This window comes from Heterocephalus glaber, unplaced genomic scaffold, assembly GCF_053883595.1.
Source record: "Heterocephalus glaber isolate CG9 unplaced genomic scaffold, H.glaber_assembly_v1.0 deba00001571, whole genome shotgun sequence".
NCBI lineage: Eukaryota > Metazoa > Chordata > Mammalia > Rodentia > Bathyergidae > Heterocephalus > Heterocephalus glaber.
In genome coordinates, this window is record NW_028258356.1 from 6,634,968 (window position 1) to 6,662,193 (window position 27,226).

A 27,226-nucleotide genomic window follows, 5' to 3' on the forward strand; every position below is an offset into this window, starting at 1 on the left:
TGTGTCTCCCTGAATTACCAAATTATCCAGTTTATGCTCAAACTTCTCCCTCAGCTTCCCAGAGTGCTGGGATTATAGGTGTTTGTCACTATGGCCAGCTATTACAATACATCTAAAAATCACTTTTTTTGTTTTTATTTTGTGGGGGCTTTTTGTTTGGTTGGTTGGTTTGGGGGGGTTGTTTGTTTGTTTTAGTTTCTTCTTCTTTTTTTTTTTGGTGTGTGTGTACGAGAGCTCAAAGTCAGGACCTTGCACTTGTGAGGCACGGATGGTACCACTGAGCTAAATCTCCAGCTTGTTTTAGCTTCTTGATAGAAGGCCTCAATCTATAGTCTAGGCTGGCCTTGAACTCAATATATAGCCCAGGCTGGCCTAGGACTCCCAGCAATCCTTCTGCCTCAGCCTCCCAGTCCCAAGATTACAGTCATGCACCACTACATGGCACTTAAAAACACTTATTAAATAATTCCTAATTAAAACATTTTTTTAAGCTTTGTATTGTCTATATTTTCTGTAACAGATTAATAGTTATCACCTAAAAACATCTGTTCTAAATTCATATTTTTCACTTAAGTGGGAAAATTTGTCTAATCTAATTATTTTTTGTGAAAAGAATACATATTTATAATTATATAATTTTAAATTTTAATATATACAATTACCTTGATATGATCCTACTATCAAATTGTACTTTATGAGAAAGCACATTTTCGGTTAATGTAGAGTGGGTTCTGATCCTGTTAAAAAATATATTTTGTCAATAATTTTTGAAGGTACCTACACTAGAGTAAATAGTAAATGTACTAATAATAAGTTATGATAGTATTTTGAAAGAGTATAAGCTGGACAAAGAGACACAAAACTCTCAGATTGTTAACATACAGCAAACACAAAAGAAATCATCCTGAGATGGAGTATATATGAATGACTTTAGTATTGGAATCTATAGCACTAATGCTATAAAAGTGAATACCAGACTGAAAAAGCACACTTCTGACTGACACTGTGGTGGGGCTATGTGGAAGCCATTTCTAACACTCTACCTCCCTCCCACCATGGAATTTGCTTTTTTAGTCTCTGCAATTAGGGCTAAAGAACTCAGTTCTGCTACTAAGCCTGGAGGAAAGATTTTATTTGTAGGCATGAGACAGTGGCATGGGAAAAGTTCCTGCCTGTGAACATGAGAGGGATACGATGCTGTTATTCAGCCACTGTAGCCATCAAGCTACATCAGAAAAGCCAGTCAGAGCTAGCAAAGCTAGGCTAGAGCTACAACCTCTGAACTATACCTCTGAACTAAAACCAACCAAGTACCTGGTTATGCAAGAAAAATAAGTCTGACTCATTTAGCCACTATCAGTCAGGTTTTCAGTTATGGATAGCTGGAAGTACTTCTTAACAAAATAAAAGAATAGTAGGAAAGAGTGACAGGTGAAGTTCAAGCCTTGAAATATGTGTTCCAGTTATATTATCTTAAATCAGACAGCACTGAATGAGCTCACAAAGTCTGTGAGCCCCAACACTGTTTAAAAATATAATGCAATTAATTGTATATCTTTAATTAGTTATGAAATGTTGCTTTATTTTTTCATAGAAAAAAGAATAAAGAAAAATATTTTCTTTATTATTATCTACATGTATTACACTGAAATATTGTTTTTAAGTACACATAAAATTTTTCTTTTGAAAAATATATATATAATGTAAAACTCAAATGCACACATTTTGGCACCCTACAATGACATCCTTCATTTTAAGCAATCTATAGACTCAATGATGTATTGTTACTTCCCTTCCCCAATAATTTTATGATATCCTTTCCACAAACCTGCAAGTATAATGAAATAACAATAACGTAAATAGTACCTAAGTGTGCTGGTCATTGAGATCTTGAAAAGCTACCCCTCTATAAATCCATGTCTTTATAAAAGGAATCAGGGGATAGGAAACAATAGACTTCTAACCAAATGGCAGTTCATGACCACAATGGAGCTGTGAAAGCTTCGTTATCTCAATTCAATTTAATCCGTTGGTATGATGTACTTATCAAATACCCATTTTGTGCCTGGAACAATTCTAAGTGTTGAAAAAAATAATAACAACAGTAACATCTACCATTTATTGAAGATTTTCTAAACACTAGTCATTGTTAAGTCACTTTAATGTGTATTGGCTTACCTAATGCTTGCAATAACTCTTTGTGATAAGTATTATTGTTCCCATTTTAATAATAAATTTTACAGAGTCAGAGATAGGTTAAGTAAATTGCTCAAGGTCATTTGACTAGTAAATTGCAGATCTAAAAAAACTTTCCTCATAACCATTATATTATATTGCTTCTCATGAACAGAACTTTAATAGTGATAGCATCAATGAACCTTGAGTCTTGAAAAGAGAGAAGTAAATATATATTGACATTATGAAAGTCACAGTGCTATATGAGGTTTTAAGTTCCTAATAAACAGCACAAATACTTGGCTCTATCCAATTTCTGGACCAATACATAAAGAAAAATCAAGCATATTAAATATCTGATATGCAATTTATTATTGATAAAGCTGTTGGAAACCATGACTTAAGTATGAAGCAACAATAAGCTAAGTTTTTCACATTAGAATTAAATAAATTAATCTACATATTTTTACTGAAGAAGTACCTTGCAGAAATTTAGTGCAGAGGGTAAAATGTGTGCTTCTGCAGGCTGCTTCCCAAGGAAAATGAGATAGCAAAGGCTAAACTACACATGCCAATTCCTGCTTCTAAGTGTGAAGCCCAGTTCTTTCCTCCTCTTCTGGGAGAATGAAAGAGAGGGTAAAATCTACAAATTCATTAATCCTAAGAAATGCTCTCCTAGGATTTTTCAGGCAACTGGATTCAGCTGTTGGTAGACACAGACTTTTTAAAGATGATTCAAAGGACATGAACATAGAGGAAAAGATTGGTAAATTGGTCAACTTTCAGGTAAGGATATCTTCATGGCATATATATGGAAAGATACTCTATTTGTCTCCATGGAAATGCACATTAAAATCACCAAAACACATCCATAAGAATTAAAATGAAAAAAAATTCCAAGCATTGGCAAAAATACGCTGCAACTAGAAAATTCACTCTGCTATTAGTGTAAATTACCAATTTGAAAAACTATTTGCAGTAACTTTTAAAGTAACAAATGGTGCAGAAATTCTACTTCTATTTACTCAGCTTAAGGAGTACAAATGTTCACTCAAACCCATGCACAAGTAAACCCACTGCAGCACTACTCATAAATAGCCAAATATTCTTCAACATTGGTTAATAAAAAAGTTGTGGTATGTTTATATAATGAAAGACTGTATGACAATGAGGGAAAAAATACTACAAATAGCCACATGGATAAAACTCACCAACACAATACTGAATAAAAGTAAAATACATTTGTTATGTATATGTTTATCAAAACATCATTCTGTACATCAAATAACTACTTACATAAATAAATGCCATTCAGGAAAATAAAAGAGGGCACATACAGAATCCAAATTTTGTCATTTCACTTATATAAAGTTCATGACCAAGCAGTTCTAATCTATGAGGTTAGGATAAAGTAACCAGGCATGGCAAAGGAAGCAGATAATAACTGAGGCAGCACAGGATGGGTTTGCGGGGTTCTGGTAATGTTCTGTTCCTTAATCTAGAAGTTTGACACCTGAGTATTGTTCATTTGTGACAATTCTTTTGCAGTACACATAAAATTTATGCACTTTATGAATGTATGCTTTATTTCAATAAAAGCTTAGATGTTTGGTAGGTAAATGATGGTCACACAAAAATGTGTGCCATAATGGGCACAGATTCAAACACATGCTTGAAATATGTAAATATGTTAACTTTACATGATAAAAGAGACTCCATGGCATATGTGACTAAGTTGAAGACATTAAAATGAGAAGATTGCCAGGATTACCTGGGCAGGTTAAATATAGTCACACCTGTGTTTATAAGAGGAAAGCAGAAGAAGGGTTAAAGGGAAGTGAAATGAGGAGATCTTGAACAATCATAGTTGACTTTTAAAATGAAAGGTGGGACCATGAGCCAAGAAATAAAGGAAACCTCTAGAAGCTGCAAACAAGAAGAAAATAGATTCTTTCTTGAAAATTCTACAATGAATGTAGCCCTGCCAACACTTTAATTTTAGACTGCTCACCTACAGAACAACTGTAAGAGAATAAAATTTTATGTTGTTTTAAAACATTTAAGTTTGTGGCAATTTGTAGATGCAGCAATAGAAAAAAAAACATATCATAGCTTCAAATATTTAAATGAATCCAAGCAAAGGCTTCCAAAAAGAAGGAGACAAAAAAAAAAAGGCAGAAACATACAAACAATTACAGAAGTCTGGAAATATAAAAGAGCTACTGTAGGTACTGGAAGATTTTCTGTCTCTTGGAGCTGAGGCTGGATGCCAACTGTCAGTGAATTCATGAAGGAATTTAAGTAGGCTGCACCACAGGGGAGTTAAAGTCCACACCAGCTCAAAGGTTATATAAGCTATAAAGTTAAATGTAAAAAGAAAATTATAAGCAATACTAATTTTAAAATATCAGTAAAATTTAGCTAATATATATATATATATAAATATATATTGCATGGATAAATATATCTCAGTTACTGCATTATACATTTTCACATATATTATCCCCAAAGGTTGTGGCTTTTCCTCTCTAAATTATAAATAAAAACATTTAAAGGACAAAAAGGTTAGAGTAAGATATTGCCTCTAATCCCCAAAATGAGATCGCCCTTTATATAGTAAAAACCCAAAAACAAACACAAAAACTTTTCAGTTATAGAAATAAATTTTAACAATACATTTATAACACAGTGCGTCCTCATTTTATATAATTAAAATCTTCTTACTTTGTTTCATGTAGTGTTCTTTTCCTAAGTCGAAGAGGTGGTCTCTTTAAATCTGGAAGGATATGAGCATTTCCTTGTTTCTCAATGTTCAAATTTTGTTCTGGATCACTGATCACAGCCCTAAGAAAAAAAATACCAAGTCTGATAATTAATGTGAAAATGTATTGCTCTATTATTCATATACTTTAATCATTTGAAAAGATTATATACCAAATGAAAATGTAAACTGTTTTCAAAATAATGTTTTTGTCAAATGAGTAAATTTAAACATTAAAATATTGGCCATAAAAAAGTGAATTGTCCAGCGTTTCTTTAAGTACTACCTAAAAATAAATTAAAATTCTTGAGGGAGCTAAGAGTCTTTACTATGCTTTAAAACAAAGAGACACTATGCCTGTTTCTGACAATGTAGGGGAAACACAGGTAAAGTACAATAAGAAAATAAAGTGATAATTGCTGTAGCAGAAATTCAATAGAAGAGGATGTAAGTCCTGAACGGAAAAAATATAGGGAAGTGTTCACAAAAAGCACCTAAGAACAGAAGACATTTGCACTGTGGTTTTTGTTTGTTTGTTTGTTTGTTTGTTTGTTTTAGTACCGGGAATCAAACTCTGGGCCTTGTGCTTGCCAGGCAGGTGCTGTACCGCTGAGCTACTTTCCTGCCTGCACTGATTCGTAAGAGATGAGTAGAAAAGTTAGCACTCAAGAGGAGGGGTATCACAAGCACAAGGACAGTATGCACAAGGCCACAGAAGCAGGCAGGACAGCACTCAAGGAACTGCACAGTGTGGGAAATGAGAGTACACATTGTAGACCAGGCTGCCTGAGTGTAATCTTTGCCTCTTTCAGAAATTCACTATGGGTCTCCTGACCAAAGCACGGCAGTCAGCCATGCTTTAGGTCCAGCAGAGAGCCTTCTAGAGGGATCACCACAGAGCGCTGCTTCGTCTCTCTCCTCAGCAGCTGTCTGCTCAGAGCTGTATCAGTGAAAGTCAAGCTTGAGGACATTCTGTTGCATGGAAGGAGGGTGGAGCAGCAAAGGGTGTTGGAAGCCCACACCACTTTGAACTCTACTCCAACTGCCTCATCTTCCTTTTGACCTGGACACAGAGCCTCTGAGGCCAAGACCACTCAGGATCTCACTATAATTCAGGTTTGCCTTGAACTGGCTGTGAAGACCAGGCTAATCTCAATCTCACAGTAATCTTCCCACCTCAGCCTCCTAAGTGAAATTTGTCTCTTTATGGTTGGTGTTAGAGAAGATGATGAGGAAAAGCCTGATGAGGATGATGATGACATTGAGTTACAAAAGATGAGGAAGAGATGAGTGAGGTAGATGAGCAGGAAATGGATGCAGTTGAGCACCTGAGAAGTGAACTGAGAGAAACATTTGAAACAGATCTGAGTAATTTACAAATGATACACATTATGACTTTTCCTTCATTTTTCATAATTCAAAATGTAACATTTGAGCATGAAACCAAGGCAAACTGGCTAATGCCTTATTTCAAGATTACATTTCAAAAGAAGTGCATATTTTAGAGCTGTATTTCCTTTGTCAGTACCACTTAATTATGAAAACAATTCCATAAATCAAGAGGAACTGCGAGCCCTCACAGGGTCAGAGGAGGGTTAGCTGCCACCACTTAGCCACTTGCCGGCTGAAAAAGACCTATTTGTTACACTGAAGTGATCACCAGAAGTGTCTATGTGCTGTGCATGAATGACTTTTTTTCCCACCAGATATATTAGGTTCTATGATTTTTCTCATTAATAAGAATTTGAGTTTTTGATACCAATAATTTCTGTTCATGGAGCTCAGAAAATCCACATGGTACAATATACATTGAATATGAAACTGGTGGAAAATTGCACGAGTTTATTTGAGACATGTGATGCAGTATCGGCACAGCTTGCCCAGAAAATACTTGCCTTTACCTACAAGTATACAAGCTCATTTGGCTATTGGGACTCTGTAAAGATTTTCAATGTACTTGGAGGAACTGCTGTATGTATACATTAAAATAACTTAGAAATTCTATTGTGTTGGACCTAAGTGAAAGAGAAATATTTTAGCCAGTTGGAAATGCAGAGTCCAATTTATCCTGTAATCCACCATCAATATATTTATTTTTATCTAGTAAGAAAACAAAGGAAAAATTCATGAAGAATCTCATAAAATATATCCACCAACCCCATGCAAAATCTACTGTGCCTGTGAGGATTACAGTTGTGGGGCCTGAAAGATTTGGGAAAACTACAGCTGCCAAAAACCTTGCAAGTGAATATGGCTTAGAACACATGTCAGTAGGAGAAGTTTTGAGAATTGCGCTGAGCCACCACCCAGAAACAAAGCACTTATGTTCAACTGGCATCTTCATGAGGGAATGACAGTGCCAGATGAGCTAACTGTTCAAGCCCTGGACCTTTCTCTGGACAGTGCACGCCATACTGCAGGCTTTTGATCCTGTCTAAAGAGTGACAACAGCTCTTCGGCAGTTTTCTATCTGGATGGCTTTTATTTCTTTTTCTTGCTTCATTGCTCTGACTCACATTTCTAGCACCATGTTGAGAAGAATTATTGATAGGCTCTAGATGTTCCACTTGATCAAGGGGAGGGTGCAAGGAAGGCTCCATGTCTGCTCCAGGGGGGCCAAACTTCCACCCATAGCATTATCTGACTTTACCTTCCTGCCAGAGAAGCCCTAAGACCATGCCTCTCCCAGAGGAATCATAAAATATGTGAGCTCCAGGATTCTGTCACTGTCTCCTCAGCCAAAGTCCTCGTATCCACCCCTCCTTCCCGACCATGCCTCTGTTCTGAGTCCACCCGCTATGTAAGTGGCCCTGGACTGTGTCTTGTGAAGTTTACGGTGATTGTCTGCCTTCCTGACTAAAGCTGTGGCCCAGTAGTTATTGTCTCCCTTGTTCACAGGGCTATGCTATGCATCTAGAAAGTTCCTGGACAACATAAGGGTTATAGATTGAGTGAATGAAACCCCCAAATACCTTCCCCTAATATCTGAGGGATCTTGGGGCTTCCCTTCTGGACACAAGATTCCCTTCATTAGTCTGAATCAAGGAAAAATACCAGCTAGAATACCACATAAATGTCCTTTGGCAACCAGAAAAAAAAAAGAAAAGAAATTCGCTATGTGGTTTTCTCTAATCATTCAACTCTAGGCTACAGTTTTCTCATTTGTAAAGACTACTACTATGGTACCTCTCTCAATTGTTGCGAAGATTAAATAAACTAGCATATACACACTATTATACAAACATATATAATATATACGTATAGACACACATACATACTGTTTGTAAGACCATCTGTCATCAAATAAGTGTTAGGGAATGGTACAATAGTTGAGCCTGCATCACCTAATTCCACTTTTACTATATACCTTATTGAATACATTTACTGAGGCATGAAAGCCTATCAGGTGGCATTTAGAATTCCCTACAATGAATGTGTTATCATTATGTGTGCTTAAAATGTACCAATAAATGTTTTGCTATTTAAAAAATAAATAAATAGGTTATGAAAAGATAGCCAGAGCCTATACTAAGGAGGTATTAGAAATGGATGTTGTAGAGGGAATAGATTTGAGAAATATAGGCAGAACCAAGAAATTAATTGTCTTTGAGGTCATTAGGCAAAAAGATCTGCAGTAAGCCTACAAGGTGAATACGAAGGAACATGGGAGTCATATTGGGATTGTCATTATTGGTAGTAGTAGTATTTTAATGGTAGGAAAGGTAGGCTAAGTATATATTCTCCATTCCCTTCCTACCCAGTACGATATCATGATTTGTTAAAATGGAAATTTCTATACACCTCTGTAAACTTTTCCTTTCTGGCTTTATTCTATTTTTCTGGCAAAACTCTAAATCTGAATGAATTTGATAATTGACTGATTAAAAGAGTAAATAAACAACATTTTTAAAACAGACTCATGAACCTTCAAAATCTGTAAAAGTGAAACAACAATTCAAAGAGGTAGAAATTTATGAATTTATCTAACTGTTGGAACATTCAGGAAAAGCTTTAGGCATCTTTACCTTACCCTGTAGATTTTATTTATTTATGTCTCAAGTTATAAGTTAAATGTTTTAATACTAAATATTAAAATAAATCACCTAGTCAAAAAATGGCAAATGGGGCCAGGGATTTAGCTCAGTGGTTTCACTGCCTGCTGCGCAAGTGCAAGGACTCGAGTTCGATCCCTGGTACCAAAAAAAAAAAAAAAAAAAAATGGGCAAATGAACTAACACATCTCAGAGAAGTACAAATGTGCAATAAATATATGAAAAAAATTCAACATTTTTAACCATTAGGGAAATTCAAATCAAAACACCTTTGAGATCCCATCTTATCCCAGTCAGAATACCTATCATCCAGAACACAAAAAAATAATGATTTCTGAGTGTGGGGAAAAAGGAACCCTCCCACATTACTTGTAAGCTAGTTCAATCACTATAGAAATAAGTATGGAAGTTTCTCAAAAACTAAAATAGAAATGTCATTTGACCCAGCTATACCACTCCTGAGTATGTTTCTGAAAAATTTAAAATATCATATTATAGTGATATATAACATATTCATGTTTATAATAGCACAATTTATAATAGCTAAGTTCTTTAAATACCCTAGAACCCAACAAAAGATGAATGGATGAGCAAAACGTGGCATATACACAATGGGATATTATTCAGTCACCAAAAAAATGAAATTCTGTCATTTGAAGGAGTCAAAATGGGGGCCGGGGATTTAGCTCAGTGGTTCCAGCGCCTGCCTTGCAAGCACAAGGTCCCGAGTTCGATCCCCGGTACCAAAAAAAAAAAAAAAAAGGAGTCAAAGTGAATGAACTTGAGACCATCATGCTAAGCTAAATAACCCAGACTGAGAGAGCTAAATTATATGTTTTCTCTTAAATAATAAATTTAAAATATGAATAAGTGAATAAAATATGGACTAAAATATGAATAAGTGAATAAATAAAAAATTAAGGCATAGAGAAGGAATATAGACTCTCAAAGCATAATCTAGTCATATAACTAAATGGGAAATTCTGCTCTGCTTCCTCTAAGTCCTATTTTCCAGATCACTTATTCATTTTCCCACTTAACAAGTGTTTAGTATACAACTACAGTGCTAAGCAATAGAAACGTGACAATGAACAAAACTTTGAAAGAGCCCTGCCCTCATACAGCACTCATTTTGAAGAGGAAGACAGATAATTAACATGATAAATAAGAACATAAAGCAAATTACACACTGATAATTTCCACTGAAGAAAGAATAATTACTAAGATAAAGATTTTAGTAAGGGGTTATAAATTCTAACATGGTGGCTAAGGATAGCTTCACTAGGTGACTTCTAAATGAAAATATGAGGTAGAGTTAGAAAGTAGTAATCTGAATTTCTGAGGGAAAAGTATCGCAACCATAGGGAGACATAAATGCAAAGTACCTAGGATAGGCATGGAATCTGGTATGTTCCAGAGCAAAGAGAAAGTTAGATGGCTGAAGCAGAGTAGACAAGAAGGAGACAAGTAGGAGAGGGATCCAAGGTCTAACAGTAAGCAGATCAACAGTGGATCTGAATAGTCTGTATTTATTGGGTCCAATTTTTCAGCACTCCTGTTGACAGCCTTGCCATGTCTTCACTGTAGATGCAATGTACTTTCTTACTGCTGACTTTGAACTTAGCCATTTGATTTCCTTTGGTCAGTTATATATGTCTGGGTGGCTCTGCTGATCTTACTCAAACTAACTCATACAAGTGTGATTTGCTTGGAAATCTGCTGATCTAGGATGGTGCCACCCAGCTGCATTTGCAGAAGCATCTTTTCCTTTAGTCTGGTGAGCTAGACATACAATGTTCTTCTCTCAGACAGCAGAAGCACAAAAGAGCAAATGACAACACAGGACCTAAACTCAGAACTGAGATCACCGCTTTTGCTCATATATAATTGATTAATGTAAGTAACAAGTAAGATCCATCAAACCAAATCTAGTCTGGACAGATAACCTAAAGATTAAAGACATATGAAAATTATTGTATTTTTTTAGCTACTAAGTTTTGTGGTGACACATAACCATTATGTATTATATAGTTTACAAAATTATGATGTAAACTACCAGGTGGTTTGATTTGGCTTGTCTTTTAATAATTTGACTTTAGCTGCTGGATTGAGAATCAACCAATAAGAGGCAAATGTAGACACAATGAGACAAGATAGCAAATGAATGATGAGGTAGAAAATGTAAAAATGAATCCTCAGGTGCATCCGAACACAGTGAGTTTTTAAGGGTGTGGTATTGGATGATGTCATTTAGAAATCAAATATAGAAGAGATCCAGGAATTGAGCCCTTGAGCACTTCCACATTTAAAGACTGGGACAGTGCAGAATCAAAAGTCATGCAAAAGGAGAAGGAAGGAAGAAAATAGTCAAATGTGTGCAGCAGGAAGTCAAGTAGAAAAAAGAAAAATGTTCTAAGAGAGGTACTTTTCGACTAAGACAGAAGTTACCCATGGGTCCTGTAAACAAGAAGTGAAACATCACCATCTTTCTCATATGGATGTCACTACTTATGAAAAGAAATAGTGGTACAGAGAAAACAAGTAAGGTGCATAAGATAATAGGAGATGCATGGAAAACTATTAAAATAATTAACTGTTTCAAAGAATTGGCTGAAAAAATATGCATGCAGAGAGGGTCAATCTGTCTCTTTGCTACTAACTGAACAATGTTTTCCAAGCTAAGATTATCTTTCTTTTTTCTTAAAGATTTTCTAGATTATCCCAGCCTTTTCTGAAATCTTCCATTTATATGTTGTTATAATATTTAGTATTATAAATGATAAAACTTTATACAATTTTCTAAGGGATTTTAACATTCTGAATAATCTCACAGTTCTCAGATGGTATCCAAGTCACCACAGGGCTCCATGGGATGAACTCACAGAAGCACCTTGGAATATTATTTTCTAAGGGAAACACAGAAATACCTGCCATTCTTGGGACAACATATAAACTACTAGTTCAAAGTACTTCACAGTTTCCCCAGATACTATGCTATTCTCTTTTAGTGAACTAATATCTTTGCAAAGATTTCTGCAGTTGCTGTGATGAAGAGCAAATATTATATGGAAATTAATGTAGAACAGATAGGATCCCAAATGATTCTAATATTTCAGAGAGTCCACAGTACACAAATGATATATGTATCCCATTAGTAAGTAACTATGGTAATTTAAGAAGGAAATAAAAATATCTTTCAACTGATGTGCAATAGTTTTCAAAGTCATTAAATTACTATGAAATAAGTGCCTATTAAGTTATTTAGACAATAATAATAAATATAATGAATAGAATTGTTAGGTATTTATATTAGTCTAAGTGCTCTGAAAACACTAACTACTAAATCTTTAAGACTCCAGTGAACAGAAAAAGCTCAACTCTGACTTAGCCATGCATTATTAACCAGGCATGTAAGTGAAAAAGAAAATACAGTGAAGATTTTTAGAATGGATTACTATTACCAGGTATTAACTCTAACCTAGACAAGTGATCTATCATCATTTGCTCTGTAACAGTCTGTTTCTTCTTCTCTGCAGCCACAGTTTCCTGAGAAAATAAAAATAACATAACTTTATTGTCCATAAAGCAGAATATTGAGTACAGAATTCCTAAAACATGAATTAAACTTTTCTAATTTCCTTCTTAAATACACATTGTTATCCATCATTAATAAATTTAAATTTTAATTTAATCTAAAAGTACCATATCTTCATGGACTTAAATTTCAGTAGAAGTCATCAAACATTTCCAACAAGCTGCCTTACATTTTATGGAATCAGAATAAAGGAAGAGAAGATATCATATCCTTTGCCATTATTACTCCTCTCCTCAATATATGCCATACAAAATGCATCTTTACCTGCTGTAAAAAGAACACCAACACTGACAAAAACAGAGTTTAGTCTAAAGCTATTCACAGAAGAGGCTGTAACTTAATTAGAATCATTTAACCTTATATAAATATATGAAACAGAACTCCCATCATTAAATAATGATAAACTTGTTTATTTATATAATGCATTAACAATACCTTATCAATTTTTTCTCAATTCTTGGTCTGATTAAAATGTATTCATCCCATTTATCATCCCAAAGTATTTTTACTACTTTTTAGTCATATTAAATAGTAAAATTTATCATTATTAACCTCAATTAGATTATCATGCAACTATGAACCCTAGCATATTTCTTTTGAGGGACAAATGGCAGAGATTAAAAAATTTAAAAGCCCAAACAAAGCATGTTCTGTTCTGAGCATGTAAATTTTGTCACTTTCATAGATCTTTCCAATAAACAAAATCAAGTAAGTTAATTGTTCAAAATCGAGGCTTTGCAACCTTTCAGAGAGTACTTTTTAATTTTAAAAAATTGCATGAAACATCAAATAAGAATGTATAAAGGCATAATCAAAAAATAAAAACAAAAAAGATTCCTGAGAAGCCTTGAAAAGTTGGGCACAATTTAGCCTACAATTGTTGGACTACAATTGAATTACAATTGAATTGTGCATCTTAGTGTAAAAGTGAATTCAGTTTTTATCCAGAGAAATTTAGAATGCATAACTTAGACATCCAAATATGCCCAAAATAGTTTTCTATCATTTAATATATAATTGCATTTTGTTGACAAATTATAAGCTAATGACACATAATAATTTTGTTCAGTAATACATTTAGAATAGTGAATAAAAAGAAAAATTGTGCAACCTTCAGGTAAAGAAAAGCATATTTTACAATATCCAACAATGATTCATAAAGTACAGTAACTGAAGTAACTGAAGTATCAAAATTACATACAGAAATATCAACATCAGCCAAAAAATGTAAAATCCAAAAGCAAGCAAAAAAAGAAAAATTAATGATTATCATAGAACCCATGCAAAAAGTCATCTGGAATAATGAAGCTTATAGTGTGTACACTCTGTAGGAAAGGTTGGAATCCCCTCAGGCACAATGATGTAGAGGTCTGCCTAAACATAAGGCAGATTCAAAGCAGAAGTCACATTTGATGCAAAGGACTTGGCAACATAAAAAATGACAAAAGAACTAGAGAGGAATATGAAACACAGGCTCATTGCTTCTAGTTTTTAGTTCAGTAGTTAAAAATTAAAGACATTTCTACCCACATTTTAAAAATAAATCAGTACTAATTTCAGTTGCCTTGAAAACTTACTCACATAAACATTTTCATGGGGAAATAAAAGAGATATGCACTGCTGTGGCAAAAAAAGTAAAACTTAACTTATGATGAATTTACATAACTCGTCACTAAACATAATTTTAAGAAGAAGAAATCCATTAATATCCAGAGAGCTTTGGATTATACTAAGAACAATATCCAATGGACCTTAAGTATGGTGACATTCATTTCAAATAAAAATTCAGGACACAACAAAATAAGCCTTATTTGGGACACTATTTTTGCCTCATAAAGTTGCTTTGCTATTTTTATGATAACCCTGGTAACAGTCCTTTTTTTCTATACATAAATATCTGAAAAAAGACAAGCACAGAAAACTATATTCTTTAGCAAAAGAACTGTAACAAATTTACAACTTGGGATGACCATAGGAAAAAATCAGGCAGCCGGGCCCAGAGTTTAATTACACGTTGCTCTCAATTCAGGACATACTGACTCTTCATGATTGCAAGCAAGTAAAATATATACTGATTTTCTCTTCAGTGCTAAAGATAATGTAACTAGGTAACTCCATAATGCTTTATTATTACTAAGGCTATCTAAATCAGAATTTTCACAGCTTATGAGCCACCATCATAGTATTCATCCACCTTGGCAGCATGTCTAAGATATCAATCACCTGGGTTCCCAGGGGTCAGTGGACTGCACCTTCAAGCAGCATGGCCTCCTTACTCCAGGACACCAGAGAAATTTTATGATTATCTGTGTATTCCAGAATAGTGTAAGCAACTCTCATCAATCTAATTCATTTTGAAAAATATATAATTTAAAGCTAATATTGAAAGTCTAAAGCTTTGCTTCATTAATCCTAAATAAAACTTACTTTATTGCTGACTTTTTCCATCACTGGCCAGAATTTCTGTAGTGTTAGTAGCTTATTTTTAAAAATATCAGGCCTCTTTTTGAGGAAAAACTATGATGCCAAATAAACTCACTAATGTAAGAGCAGTCAATTAACATCTTGAATATTTTAAGCTCAATGTTTACAAATGCTCAAAGATTCAAGGGAGTTTTTCCACAGAAAATACCCCAAACACAGTCAACTATTTTAAAATATATTCAATTTGCCCATTAATAAATAATCGTGTCATTCAAAATTTAATTGTTGTGATTATTTATACAATTATAAGTCACAAAATCTTAAAAAGCAAATTATTTTAATGGTTTATGAAATAAGTAAACTGATGACTTACTGCATCTGATTTCCTTGCACTATTCTGTGCATGACAAGGGCTGTCCACATATCCATTCTGTAAGAGGGCTTTCCTATCCAGAGTTGTAAGGTCATCCTCACTGGCTTCTGCACTTCGTGTACTACACTACAGATGATAGCAATAAACAGGCCATCATACACATATTTAGAACATTTGTTTTTAACAAAATAAGGGACTAGATAACCACTGGATATCACAGTGATTATTTATATAAGAATTAAACAGTACAAGCTCTGATGTTCAGAATCCCTATCTTTGAATCCAGCTTCCCCTTCCTAGCTAGATGACCTCTCAGTGCCTCAGTTCACTCATAGATAAAATGAAAATAACAGTAAGTATTTACAATTGGTAAATCAATTCATAAGAATATAATTGTATTTACTCACCCATGTGGCACTTAGAGTGGAGTTTCAAATTGACTGGCTTTGAGATCCGCCCTGGGAGTTGGGCAAAGACATTTCTGGGTGTACCTGGCTAGTCATGGAGGAATGGCCTGGGGGTCCACAGCTAATCCCTGGCCCCTTGTACTCTGGCCCTCTTCCCTTGCTTTGCTTCCTGGCCCACAATGAACTAATCAGCTTTGTTCTGCCACAATCTTCTGCCATGTCTCTGCCTTGGAGCCAGAGGATATGGACCGAAACCATGGACAAATTAAATCTTTCCCCCTTCAACTTGTGGCCGTTGAGTATTGTGCATCAACAACAAGAAAGCTAAATAATACAATCCACTAATACACTTATTTTTCCTAAAAATTTATCTAAGCAAGGAACAGAATGATGCTTAGCATTATATAAAGCAAAGAAAGCAAATTAACAGATATGTTTAAGTATAAGCATTATGTTTGGGCTGAAAAACCTTTCAAAAAGATTTTTATTTCACCTTGCTTTTAACATTTTATAAAAGGAAAGCAGTGGCTTTCCACTGAGGTATCAAATTTCACCTCCTCAAAGCAGACTTTCACGAGTTCTTTCTCTAACTCATTAGTTAATGGTTCAAATCAAAAGGCGTAATTATTTTTTATTTTAAAATATTTAATTGATAAATATGAATTGTATATATTCAAGGTGTATAACATGATGATTTGCTTTGGAATGATTTACATTGTGCAATAATTACCACAATCAAATAACCCATCTGTTATAGTTTGGGTCTAGATGTCCCCCCAAAGCCTCATGTGGTCATAGGCTTGATCTAGAATGTGTGAAGCTGGAATTATTCATGATGCAATGCTCCTAGTGCTCAAGGGCACTAGGATTAAGGGTGTGAGTGCTATCCACCCTAAGTAATCTGAATAAGATAAAAGGGGCAGGGAGACTGTTTAGGCTTTCTTGTTGCCTTTGTTGCCTTTGTGCGTGCCCTGTCCTTTCTCCTCTGCCATGCTTGTTTGCCATCCCAGCCTCTGAGCCAGTTTTGATTAAGGACTGAAACCTCTATGAACTGTGAGCCAAATAACCCTCCCCTCCAACTTTAGTTGTCTCAGCAACAAGAGAAAAATAACTAATACACCAAGCAACCATGCATGGTGTCAGGGGTACAAAGACACTTAAAATTTGCTCTCTTACCAAATTTCAAGTAAAAAATACAGTAATAATAACTATATGCATGATGTTTATATTAGTTTTCCAGAACCACATATTAAGTGACCATATATATGAGAGGCCACATATTAAGTGACCATACATATATATGAGAGAGAGAGAATGTGTCTTTCTGTGCCTGGCTTATTTCAATCAGTATAATGTCCACAGATTCATCTCTGTAAGATCAGTCTTGATCCTCTCTGCCTCTCAAATCTATAGCCAATCTATTATGAAATCTTCCTAGGCCCACCTCTAAAGTTCAGACAGAATCTGACTTCATAGACTACTTCCAAACATTTTTTTTCCAAAGATCAAGATTAGCTTGTCCTGTATGCTCATGAAATGCCATTAAACTTATTATGTTTAATTTGCTTTTATACCCATAAATGTTGAAGGTTCATCTAATTAAAATTAAGTGAAAAATTAATAATTTCAGCAATTTGAAAGGTTGAAATTTTTTCTGAAAATGAGGCAAAAGACAAAGAGGAAGTGATAACCAGTGATAACAAGTGACAATCATTTTATAATAAACCAGGTCACTATAAAGTCTGAAACCTTTTCAACTTTAGAACTTAGATTGTAATCCAACAAAGTTCAAGACAACTACATCAAAAAATACATGATGCGAGGGGCCGGGGATTTAGCTCTGGTTTTGCTGCTTGCTGCGCAACCGCAAGGACCTGAGTTAGATCTCAGAAACCAAAAAAAAAAAAAAAAATACATGATGCGTTCTTATTTCTACTTTGCAGGCAAGCGAAAAGCTGTTAACAGAGGACTAGTTCATATAGCTGGAGTTTTCACATCTGAAAATGGTGTGACAATCCCTTAGGTTTGTTCTGAAGAATCAACTAGTTCATACAGTAAAATACTTTAAACAGTCCCTGGTCTGTAACAATGAATGCTATACACATAAACTGTTTGCCTTAAATTTCATTAAAATTTTACAAACCTTCATAAATTACCTGTTTATCTATCTTCTTTCTTGGAGACTGCTGATGTATGTTATCTGATTTTGTCTTTTCTGCATTTCTCTGACTGTACTGTTTATATCCCTCTTTCATTTCAGTTTTATATTGTTCATATTTTAGCTTATATTTGTCTGTTGGTGATGGCAAATTTTCAGGTATTATGTCTTGTTCCTGAAAAAGAAGTATGAAAAAAGAAGTACGTAAGAAGAAGAAGTATGCTGTCCACCTGAAAAAATAAGAATAATTATTAATTTTCCTTATTGACATTAACAGATTTACCATTTACCTTAGTATTTATGCCTAAGAAACAGACCATTATAATTTTTATTTTAAACAGAGGTGATATTTAAAACCCTTAGCTGCTACAGCATGATAGATCAATCAGAAGAGACAGAACTACTCAGAATGGACTCTTGGGCCTAAATAGCAGTAATCCTATACTTTGTTTTGCAGTTGAAGACAATCTGTTCCAAAAGAATTCGAGAAAAGAAAAATAAACTTTATTTTCTTCTTAAAATCTTTAGGTAGGTTTTTTGTTTTCCTGTCCCAAAAGAACTCCACTTCAATAATTTCTTCCAAAATAATCATAGGAATTAGAGATCACTAATGTTGAGAAACATTTGTTGCTATTTCTGAAATACTATAATAGTCTACTGTCTGGCATTATATAGTTCCCTGCCTTATTTTCATGGGAATGAGATATAATAGATGTGGGAGACTGTAATACTGATTATGCCCCAAAGTAGGATGTAAAGAGTTAACCCCATAATTGGCTTCTTTATAGATGTGAGTCCAGCCGAAGCCTTTGTGCCAAGGTAAGAGTAACTTGTACTCAAATTCTGTTCCCACGACTAAGACCTTCTAACTAGAAGGACAGTGTTCTAATTACAACCATATATTTTGTCTATTCTGTTCCTAATTCAAGAATGCTTTGTCTTGTCCTTTGCAAGACTTGCTTACATTAATTTCCATAGAAAGCACACAACTGTGTATCCTCATACATAGTTTGCCTTTACCCCAATTGATTACCAATAAAAATCAGTGGCTTGGACTGGCCAGTTCCTTGGTTGGTTGCACCAGCTTTGGTCATCCTGGCACCCCACTTTCTGTCTCTTAGATATGTCTTTTAGTTTGTTTGTTTTTTCTCAGGCCCCCATCATACACTGAGCAGGAAACTGGAACCTAACTGCAGGAGTTTGCCAGTAAATGGAGCCATTGGGTATAAGAAACTTAAAATAAGTACTAAACAAATACAAGGTATATACATATTAACCCAAAGAAGGACAGACATTCATTCCAAAAGGAGCCTATAAAGCCAATCTAACCACTGAAAAATGTTGAAGATATTCAAGTCTAACCCAGACAAGAAGGATGAGGCAAAGCTCAAGAGAAAAAAATGTAGCAATATAAAAGATAGGGCATTATATATGAAATTTTCCAAAATGAAACTGAGAAGAACATGAATACAATCAGATATAGGACAAAGACTTAGAGAAAGAAAATCAAGCCCAATATACACATGTCCCAAGGAAATACATTGCATTAAGTGTAGTTATTTATCTACTCCATAGCATTCTATCTAGTAGCATAAAATCTGAGTCCATTTCCAAAAAATAATGTTTATAACTAAAACTAGTAAAATCTGATCTGAAGTTTTGCCATACATTTAAAATTCCTAGATTCCTGTATTTTACCAATTGTATAAGAAATTTTTAAACTTCTATTCCTATGTCTGAAAAAAATGTAAAACAAAGTAAAATTATTTTACCACCATTATCATTTGAAATCTTCATATGTAAAATATTTAAATTGAGCAAAACATAGACTAAACAGTGAAATCCTGGACTAAATGCAGTACTAATAATTCATACTATAATTTCAAAAGTTAGTGATAAAGTGATATACTAACCAGTTCATTTAGATGATGTTGAGTATATGGTATTTGACATGATGCATCCCAGTCAAGGGCAGAAAATGACTTTGTTGGGTTAAAATGAGTATGCACTGCACTAAGAGAACCATATGAAAAATCATCCTAAAAAATAAAATGAATGATACTTAGAATAAGTACATATAATAGTGTAGTACAAAGTTTATTATGTTAAATATTAAGTAAAAATTACCTCATCATCAGAGCCAACAAGACTTCTCAAATCAAGTGGTGGGACCCTGAAAGAAACGATATATGTATCTCATGATATTTTTATAGTGAGACTTTAATAATTGTAAATTATATACAAAAAGCCACACTGAAAGGGCTGGGGATTTAGCTCAGTGGTTCCGCTGCCTGCCCTGCAAGCTCAAGGACCTGAGTTTGATCCCTGGTACCAAAAAAAAAAAAAAAGGCACACTGAAGCCAATGCTGTGCTAGATCCTATTGGCTTGTGGTAGGCTTTCGTTAAATATTCAGTAATTTTTCAAGCTGGTTGTTAAATATAACTATTATTAAAAATAAAATCTTGCAAGTTTATAATTAAATAAATTATGTTAAGAACAAAGGTAATGAATTCATATCATCCCTTCTCAATGACTTTACTGCACTTTGCTACTTTTATGTGTTTTAGAGAATATTTATATTGTATCTGTATTGTTTCCAACTGTTTACCAGTTTTACATAGATAATTTGAACTCAGCCATAGTAAGATTATTTACACTGAAAATGGCAAATGCTTTATTATTTTGTTGATTTCTGAGAGTTAAAAACAAGTGAAGAAAATGCTAATAATGCAGATTGAAAGTGCATCAAGTCTATAGGTGTCAAGTAGTGGAAAGTACCACTAAATACAGAGGAATATTAGTTCAGTATTCAAAACTATTGATTTCACAGAGAAAGCATTTATGTCACTTCACATTAAATAACAATATCAACCAACATTCATATTGGAACTACATTGGTTTATTACTGCTGCCACAGTTCACCTACAAAGAAAATTCAGAAATAAAGCGAACATTTTGTGCATTTTGTGAGTGTCAATTGTCTATTGGACTTTTAAAAAGATGTTATATATTTTACTATCACTTATAAATTTCTCACTACAAATACTTTATAATAGTAAAAATTTTGATCATCTAAAACATATTCAAATTTATTAATAATGAACAAGTAAAATTTTATACTAATAAACTTTAAGAACACTAGTTATTAAACATTTACCAAAATACAACTGACACTGTCCTTGGTACATACTCAATATCTTATAGATAATAATTAAGCATATCATTATTCTTTAGATCTAGATGGGCATATACAAAGTTACTTATATTTGCTGATTTTTAATCTACAAAAATGGCATTGACTACGGTTTAGCTTAGCAAATTGCTGTTTTTAATGTCTACTTACCAAGAAGCCCTATAGTTTTAAAATACTTGAAGTACTTTTCAAGTACTCAAAAGTGGAAAATATAAAGCATAAATTAATGCATTGTGAACAAAAAATAAAACTTTAATAAAATGGATTAAATTATCATATTCCTTAAGAATATAGCACATGTATATGTGCTATTGAATCAATTTTTACTATGCCAATTATAAAAAGAAAAAATCCTATAGAATTCTTTCATAAATGCACTTAGGTATGTTTACCCTGATTTATACATTATGTAAGGTACACATTTGTCAAAACATCATATAGTATTCCATAAGTATGTATATTTATGTCTTTATCAATCAGTCAAAAAGTAAATTTAAATTTTTTAATTCATAATAAAAATAAATTTTCTAATTTAAAAATATTTTACATAGATCTTGAGACCCTAATACTAAAGGAAATTAATCAGACATGGAAATATCACATGGTTTCTCTAACATGAGAAAACCAAAATATAAATAATTGAAAGAGAAAAATAAAAGACAGATGGTAGGAAATGGTAAAGTAAACATAAAGAGATGGAAGGGGAGCTGGAGAAAGCAAAAGAGAGGAGAGCAAAAGTAATCAAGTTATGATATGTATATGTATCAATTCCTCAAGATGAATTACTATGCATCACAAATAGATACTAATAAAATACAAAAATATTAACCATTTTTATGAAAATGTGAGAATAATATTAAAGAAAATAAAAACAATATATTGTTACCCATAATCTTACCATCCTATGACAAGAACTGTCTTAATTTTGGCATAGTAATATTTAAGTTTTCTGTATTCACATTGGTTCTACTGTAGTTCAAAATTCTAACTGCTTATGTTGTATAGCTTTATTTTTTTAACTTGCAAACTATCGTAAACATTTGCTAATTATACAATCCAAATGCAAAGAAATGTAACTTACACCGGTGGACAGGGATTCGAGATTGCCCATGACCTAGAAGTCCATCCTTGCTTTAATTTAAAAATAAAATAATTAGAATCAGTATCTTTCATACTTTACAAGATAACCAATAAATCAATGCAATAGACCTAGTTATAATTTTTCTCAGTAACCTTATATAAAAATACTAAGTCCCTCCCCAATGTGCATGAGACAGTATTTAATATATTTTAAAATAAAGCTAACTCGGGCAGTGACAAATTTTCAATTAATGATCATCTTCAATTTTGTTGGTCCAATTTGTCAAATGTAGGCAATATTGATTCTAAATATTTGTGATTATAAACATTCATAAAAACATGAATAAAGGAGTCAAGAAGTTATTTCATTAGTCATCTTGTAAAAGGAAAATTGCACAGCTTACATACTTGTAATGGCTTCCTTCTTCCAGAGAACAGCTGAGTTTGGCTCCCAGGAGAAGCAGCCACTCCTCTAACCTCTAAATCCATTCAAGCTCATGTACTTATCATGCAGTGTACTATGCTTTAAAAAGGCAAAATAAATAAATGTGAAATGATAATTCTCACTCTACAGTGCAAATTACACAATACCTCATAGAAAGAAATCATATCATTAATCACTTTTACTGGTTTCACTAAAGTCAACTTTTTATAGGGAAATTTTTTACGCCCTGTGGTAGTCTGCATGAGCTTCCAAAGAAGACATCTTAAACCCTGGACTTTGGGAATATGTACTTTTCATGAAAAAAAGGACTTTCAGGTGTGATTAAGAATTTTGAGATAGAGAGACTTCTTTGACTATTTGGTGAAGTCAATGTAACCACTACAGTCCTTAAAAAAGGAAGGCAGGAAGATCAGAATGAGACAGAGAAAATACAAGGATGGAACTGTAGGTCAGAGAGAAATGAAGATGCTATCCAGGTGGCTAAGAAGGCGGAGAAAGAGGTCATAAGAAGCTTCCAGGATGCAGAACAGACAAGAAATGGATTCTTCCCTGGAGCCTCCAGAAGGAATCAGCCCCTCTGCTAGCTGATTTAACTCCTTAAAACTCATTTTGTACTCCTATCTTGAGAATGGTAAACAAATACTTTTGTCTTGTATTATACAAAGTTTTTGATAAATTTTTACAGCAGGAATAAGAAAGTAATGGATGTCCCTCTTCTTTTTTCCACAATAAGATAAGCATTTATTTATTTGTTTGTTTACTTGCTTGTATTCATTTTTGAAACCTTTAAGAGTTTTGGTTTTGCCAACGTAAGCTGACAGAATATTTTTAGCAAACACTATTACTAGCCTTCATCTAATACAAGGAATAAAATAGAATGAAAAAGAATAGTAGTTATGTGATGATTTCATAAAAATGTCTGAAAAGGAATGTTGAAAATAATCAACTTGAAAATTTGTACAAAATAAAAATTAGATAAATATATCTATCATCAAAATTTGGGGGCCGGGGATTTAGCTCAGTGGTTCCACCGCCTGCCTTGCAAGTATAAGGACCCGAGTTCGATCCCCAGTACCAAAAAATAAAAAATTTTGGTAATTTTAGGGCCAAGGATTTAGCTCAGTGGTTTCACCACCTGCCCCATAAGCACAAAGACCTGAGTTCAATCCCCGGTACCAAAAAAAGAAATTTGGTAATTTTAGTTTATACTTCACCCATGTATTACTAAGAGTAAAGTTTTGTTTAATGATTTATAAATATTTTCTTTTTTTCTATAATTAGACTTGGATTCATTTTTATAGTAGATTATTTTTGTTCTGCTTATTTTTAAAGAAAGCATGACATATTTCCAGGTCGAGTTAGACAAACATATTAAAATCTTGAATTTTTTCTTCTTCTCTATAATTTAAGCTTGCATTAGAATTACTTTCTCTGAGCAAGTATTTCTAATGTGTGAAATAAATTTAATGTTACCACCTTTCTCTTCCTGAAAAACTAAGGTAATATTCAGTAGATTGTGGCATCATTATTAAGACATGCTTTTCTTTCATGCTGAATGAAATCTTATCTAAAAAATGATCTGTCCTAACCTACCCATGTGATTCCTTTCACTCCACCCTAAGTCCCTCTCCACAAAAGAATACCCTTGACTTAAACCTAAAATTCTCCTCTAAGAGTAGATTCAGAAGATGAACATAAAAATATCACAAGTTATCATGTTTGAAAATACAGTACTTGTAAGGTACTGCATGGCTTTCTTTTCTGGGTTATCTTTCACAAACTTTTCACAGTTGCTATTAGTTTGTTTGCTTGTTTGGCTTGGAGACATTCAGTTGATTGTTTAATTACATCACAAGAATAATTTTATTTGCTATAATAATTACCAGCTAACAAACCTAAATTGACATGGGTATGCTGAGCAATCAGCTAAATAATTTTCTACATGCACACACACACCAGCCTCTCAATTTTATACCTTAGTAACTCTTATAGCCATTTCAAATCACTATAGGTTATTTTAAATCACTATGCTTAATTTTCGGATAATAAAAACAGCAAAATTTAAACCCTCAAATATGTATGTCCTCCTATTCCCTGTATTTCTCACACATGACAGTCATCACTCTGCAATAAGCTCTTTTCCTTTCCCTAGCACTGTCAGGACCACAAAGGCTGGTATCTCTTGCCTTTACTATAACAGACACGTAATAAAAAATTAGTCAGTCAATAAATTAACACATCTCCAAATCACTGTATACACCTTGAGCATATTCTTAGGTTAGTTGCACTTATCCACACCTAATTATCACAAACACAATGTTAAAATTCTTCTATACATATCGCATAAGTGTTTAAAGCACTGAATGGCAGTTATTCTTCAGTGCTAGATAGTAACTATCCTTATAGGCAAGGACTATTGGTTTTGCTCACCCTGTATTCAAGACTAGCAGAAAACCTAGAAAATAGTAGGAATTTGATATTTGTTAAATAAGTAAGTCCAATGAATTCAAGTATGAATTAATTCATAATCACATGGTATAAAATGATTCATTCATACACAGTAAGAGTGTTCAAAGGGCAATGCTATCATATATGGAACTTGCTGGGATCTACAGAAGTAGAGGAGTCAGGCCATCAACACCCTACTTAGAAAACTTGTAAGATTTGGATAGGAAGAGCAGCCCAACCTTCTTATTTCCAAAGTGAGCAAGCTAAAAAGTGATTTTCTTTGCTAAGCTCTTTGCCAGTTACTGCAGAGCATACACAGGTTTCAGACCTCTTTCCTGTACTATCCTCTTGCTAGTATAAATAATATAAGCAGCAGAGTGAAATGAGCTGCAGAGAGTAAAGAACAACAGAAACTTAAACTTGGCCACACAAGAACCAATATTTCAAACAAACGGCTGTGAAGCGATCTTTGGAATGGATGCCAAGGGTTGCCTTTGTCATAAAACACTAGCCACTTACTCAGGATATGCTGGGGATAGGAGATGGCAAGAAGACAGATGAATATTTCTGAATGGCTTCTGCCCCCACTCAAAATGCTACAAGTTATAAGATCTTATATCTACCATGTAATAAATATTATTGACTGATCTCTTTAGAGCTACCTAAAGCACTGAATTCACCTCCCACTTCCTTCCTGCTTAAACAATGATTATTTCCAGTCCAATCATCATCATTTTTCCCTAGGCCAGTAATATTAGTTGTTATTAAGTTGCTTACACCAAGTCTGAACATAATGAAAAGCAAAGATAAATTGGTCTAATCCAGCTCATAAACACTGAGAAAGGATAGAGATTTTGTCAATTCAATTTAGCATTTAAGCTGCTTGAGATCAGGGACCAAGATTATCTTGGATCCCAGGTGATAAGACACCCAGGTATCTGAAACTCAACCTAAGGTCATTCCTAATTTCAAACAAAGTAGCTACCTTATACTACAGAGCACTTCCTTTCTGGCAGACCAACCTGACTTGACCTAACAATCTCAGTGAAACCAAGTGCAAAGTAGGTGAGTTGGCAAAGGTCTAACCTCGGGCGATTCTACCAAGAACCTTCTTCAAACAGCTTCGGACTGGACAGGCTGGAAGGGATCCTTCCCAGAGACTGCGTCGGTCCGCGTCTGCAGGTTGCCTGGCAACAGGCACACACAGCAGGCCTCAGAAAGCCCAGTCTCACCTCTAAGGAAAATAAAATAGACCGTCAGCAACAACCTTCGCTTCTTGCACGCCAGTTCCTCCTCCTGAAGGGCTCAAGTCCCCGAAACCCCGCTGGGTTTGCAGACTCACAGGGATGAAACCTGCCGCCTTAGGGTGCACAGAGTGGAAGGACGCCAGGAGCCTATAAATCCCGGGCGGATTTAGCCAGGCGCCTCTCTTGAACCCGGAGAGGGCCAAAGCCTGGCACGGATCCACGGCTGTTGTGTAATTCTTCATTTAACTGAATGGCATTTAACATATTTCACTGAGCAACTGTCCTGTGCCCAGCGCCCAGGATGATGTTTGTAGGGTAACAATTCAAGCATATGCTGTGTTTTCTGCGGCCAAGGAGCTTGCAATTATTTTTTAAAAGACTGTAGTATAACACTATATGTAAAGCTGTAGATAGTAAACACACCCATGTATATCACTTTAAATATATGTGCAAACACATATATATATAGATTATTACATATACAAGAGCATGTGTATGTGGTGTGTATGTGTATATAGGTTAGAATTTAAATTGCTGATATAATGGAAAGGACATAGGCCTAGAAATTAGGAAACCTCCATTTTATTCTTTACTCTGCCATTTTTTTTCTTTTGCACTCTACACAGTGTCTCTGGACACCAAGTCTTCATGTACAAGGGAAAGGGAAGGTTTTAGGTATTTCTACAGTTCTACTCCAACATAATATGTGGTAACTTTCCTAAATTACACAACCAAGGGTCAGGTACCTTACAACTAAGATCTCATGAAGTCTCATCCAGTTGTCATCCCAGAATAATCTTTTTTTTTCTAATTTGCAGTATCTCTTTAAAATTAGCTCCCTTCAAAATATATGTTCAAATTCTCATA

At 34.2% G+C, this 27,226-nt stretch overlaps 1 protein-coding gene across 3 annotated transcripts in view; it reads right to left on the reverse strand.

The window, feature by feature from the left end:
* Caps2 (calcyphosine 2) overlaps positions 1–26,563 on the reverse strand; it is a 50,700-nt gene extending 24,137 nt beyond the window's left edge. The window contains exons 1-11 of one of the 3 annotated variants that reach the window (XM_087192443.1): positions 26,455–26,563; positions 26,199–26,346; positions 22,628–22,742; positions 22,221–22,270; positions 20,073–20,118; positions 19,859–19,984; positions 17,944–18,120; positions 15,381–15,506; positions 12,467–12,534; positions 4,900–5,019; positions 663–737 (exon numbers count right to left, since the gene is read on the reverse strand). In XM_087192443.1, the coding sequence (XP_087048569.1) occupies positions 663–737; positions 4,900–5,019; positions 12,467–12,534; positions 15,381–15,506; positions 17,944–18,120; positions 19,859–19,984; positions 20,073–20,118; positions 22,221–22,270; positions 22,628–22,708 (869 nt within the window). In that variant the 5' untranslated portion in view covers positions 22,709–22,742; positions 26,199–26,346; positions 26,455–26,563. Of the gene's footprint in view, positions 1–662; positions 738–4,899; positions 5,020–12,466; positions 12,535–15,380; positions 15,507–17,943; positions 18,121–19,858; positions 19,985–20,072; positions 20,119–22,220; positions 22,271–22,627; positions 22,743–26,198 lie in introns of those variants that run through there. The other 2 variants (XM_004845095.4, XM_087192444.1) reach the window with 2 other exon arrangements.
* Positions 26,564–27,226: the final 663 nt, after the last annotated feature.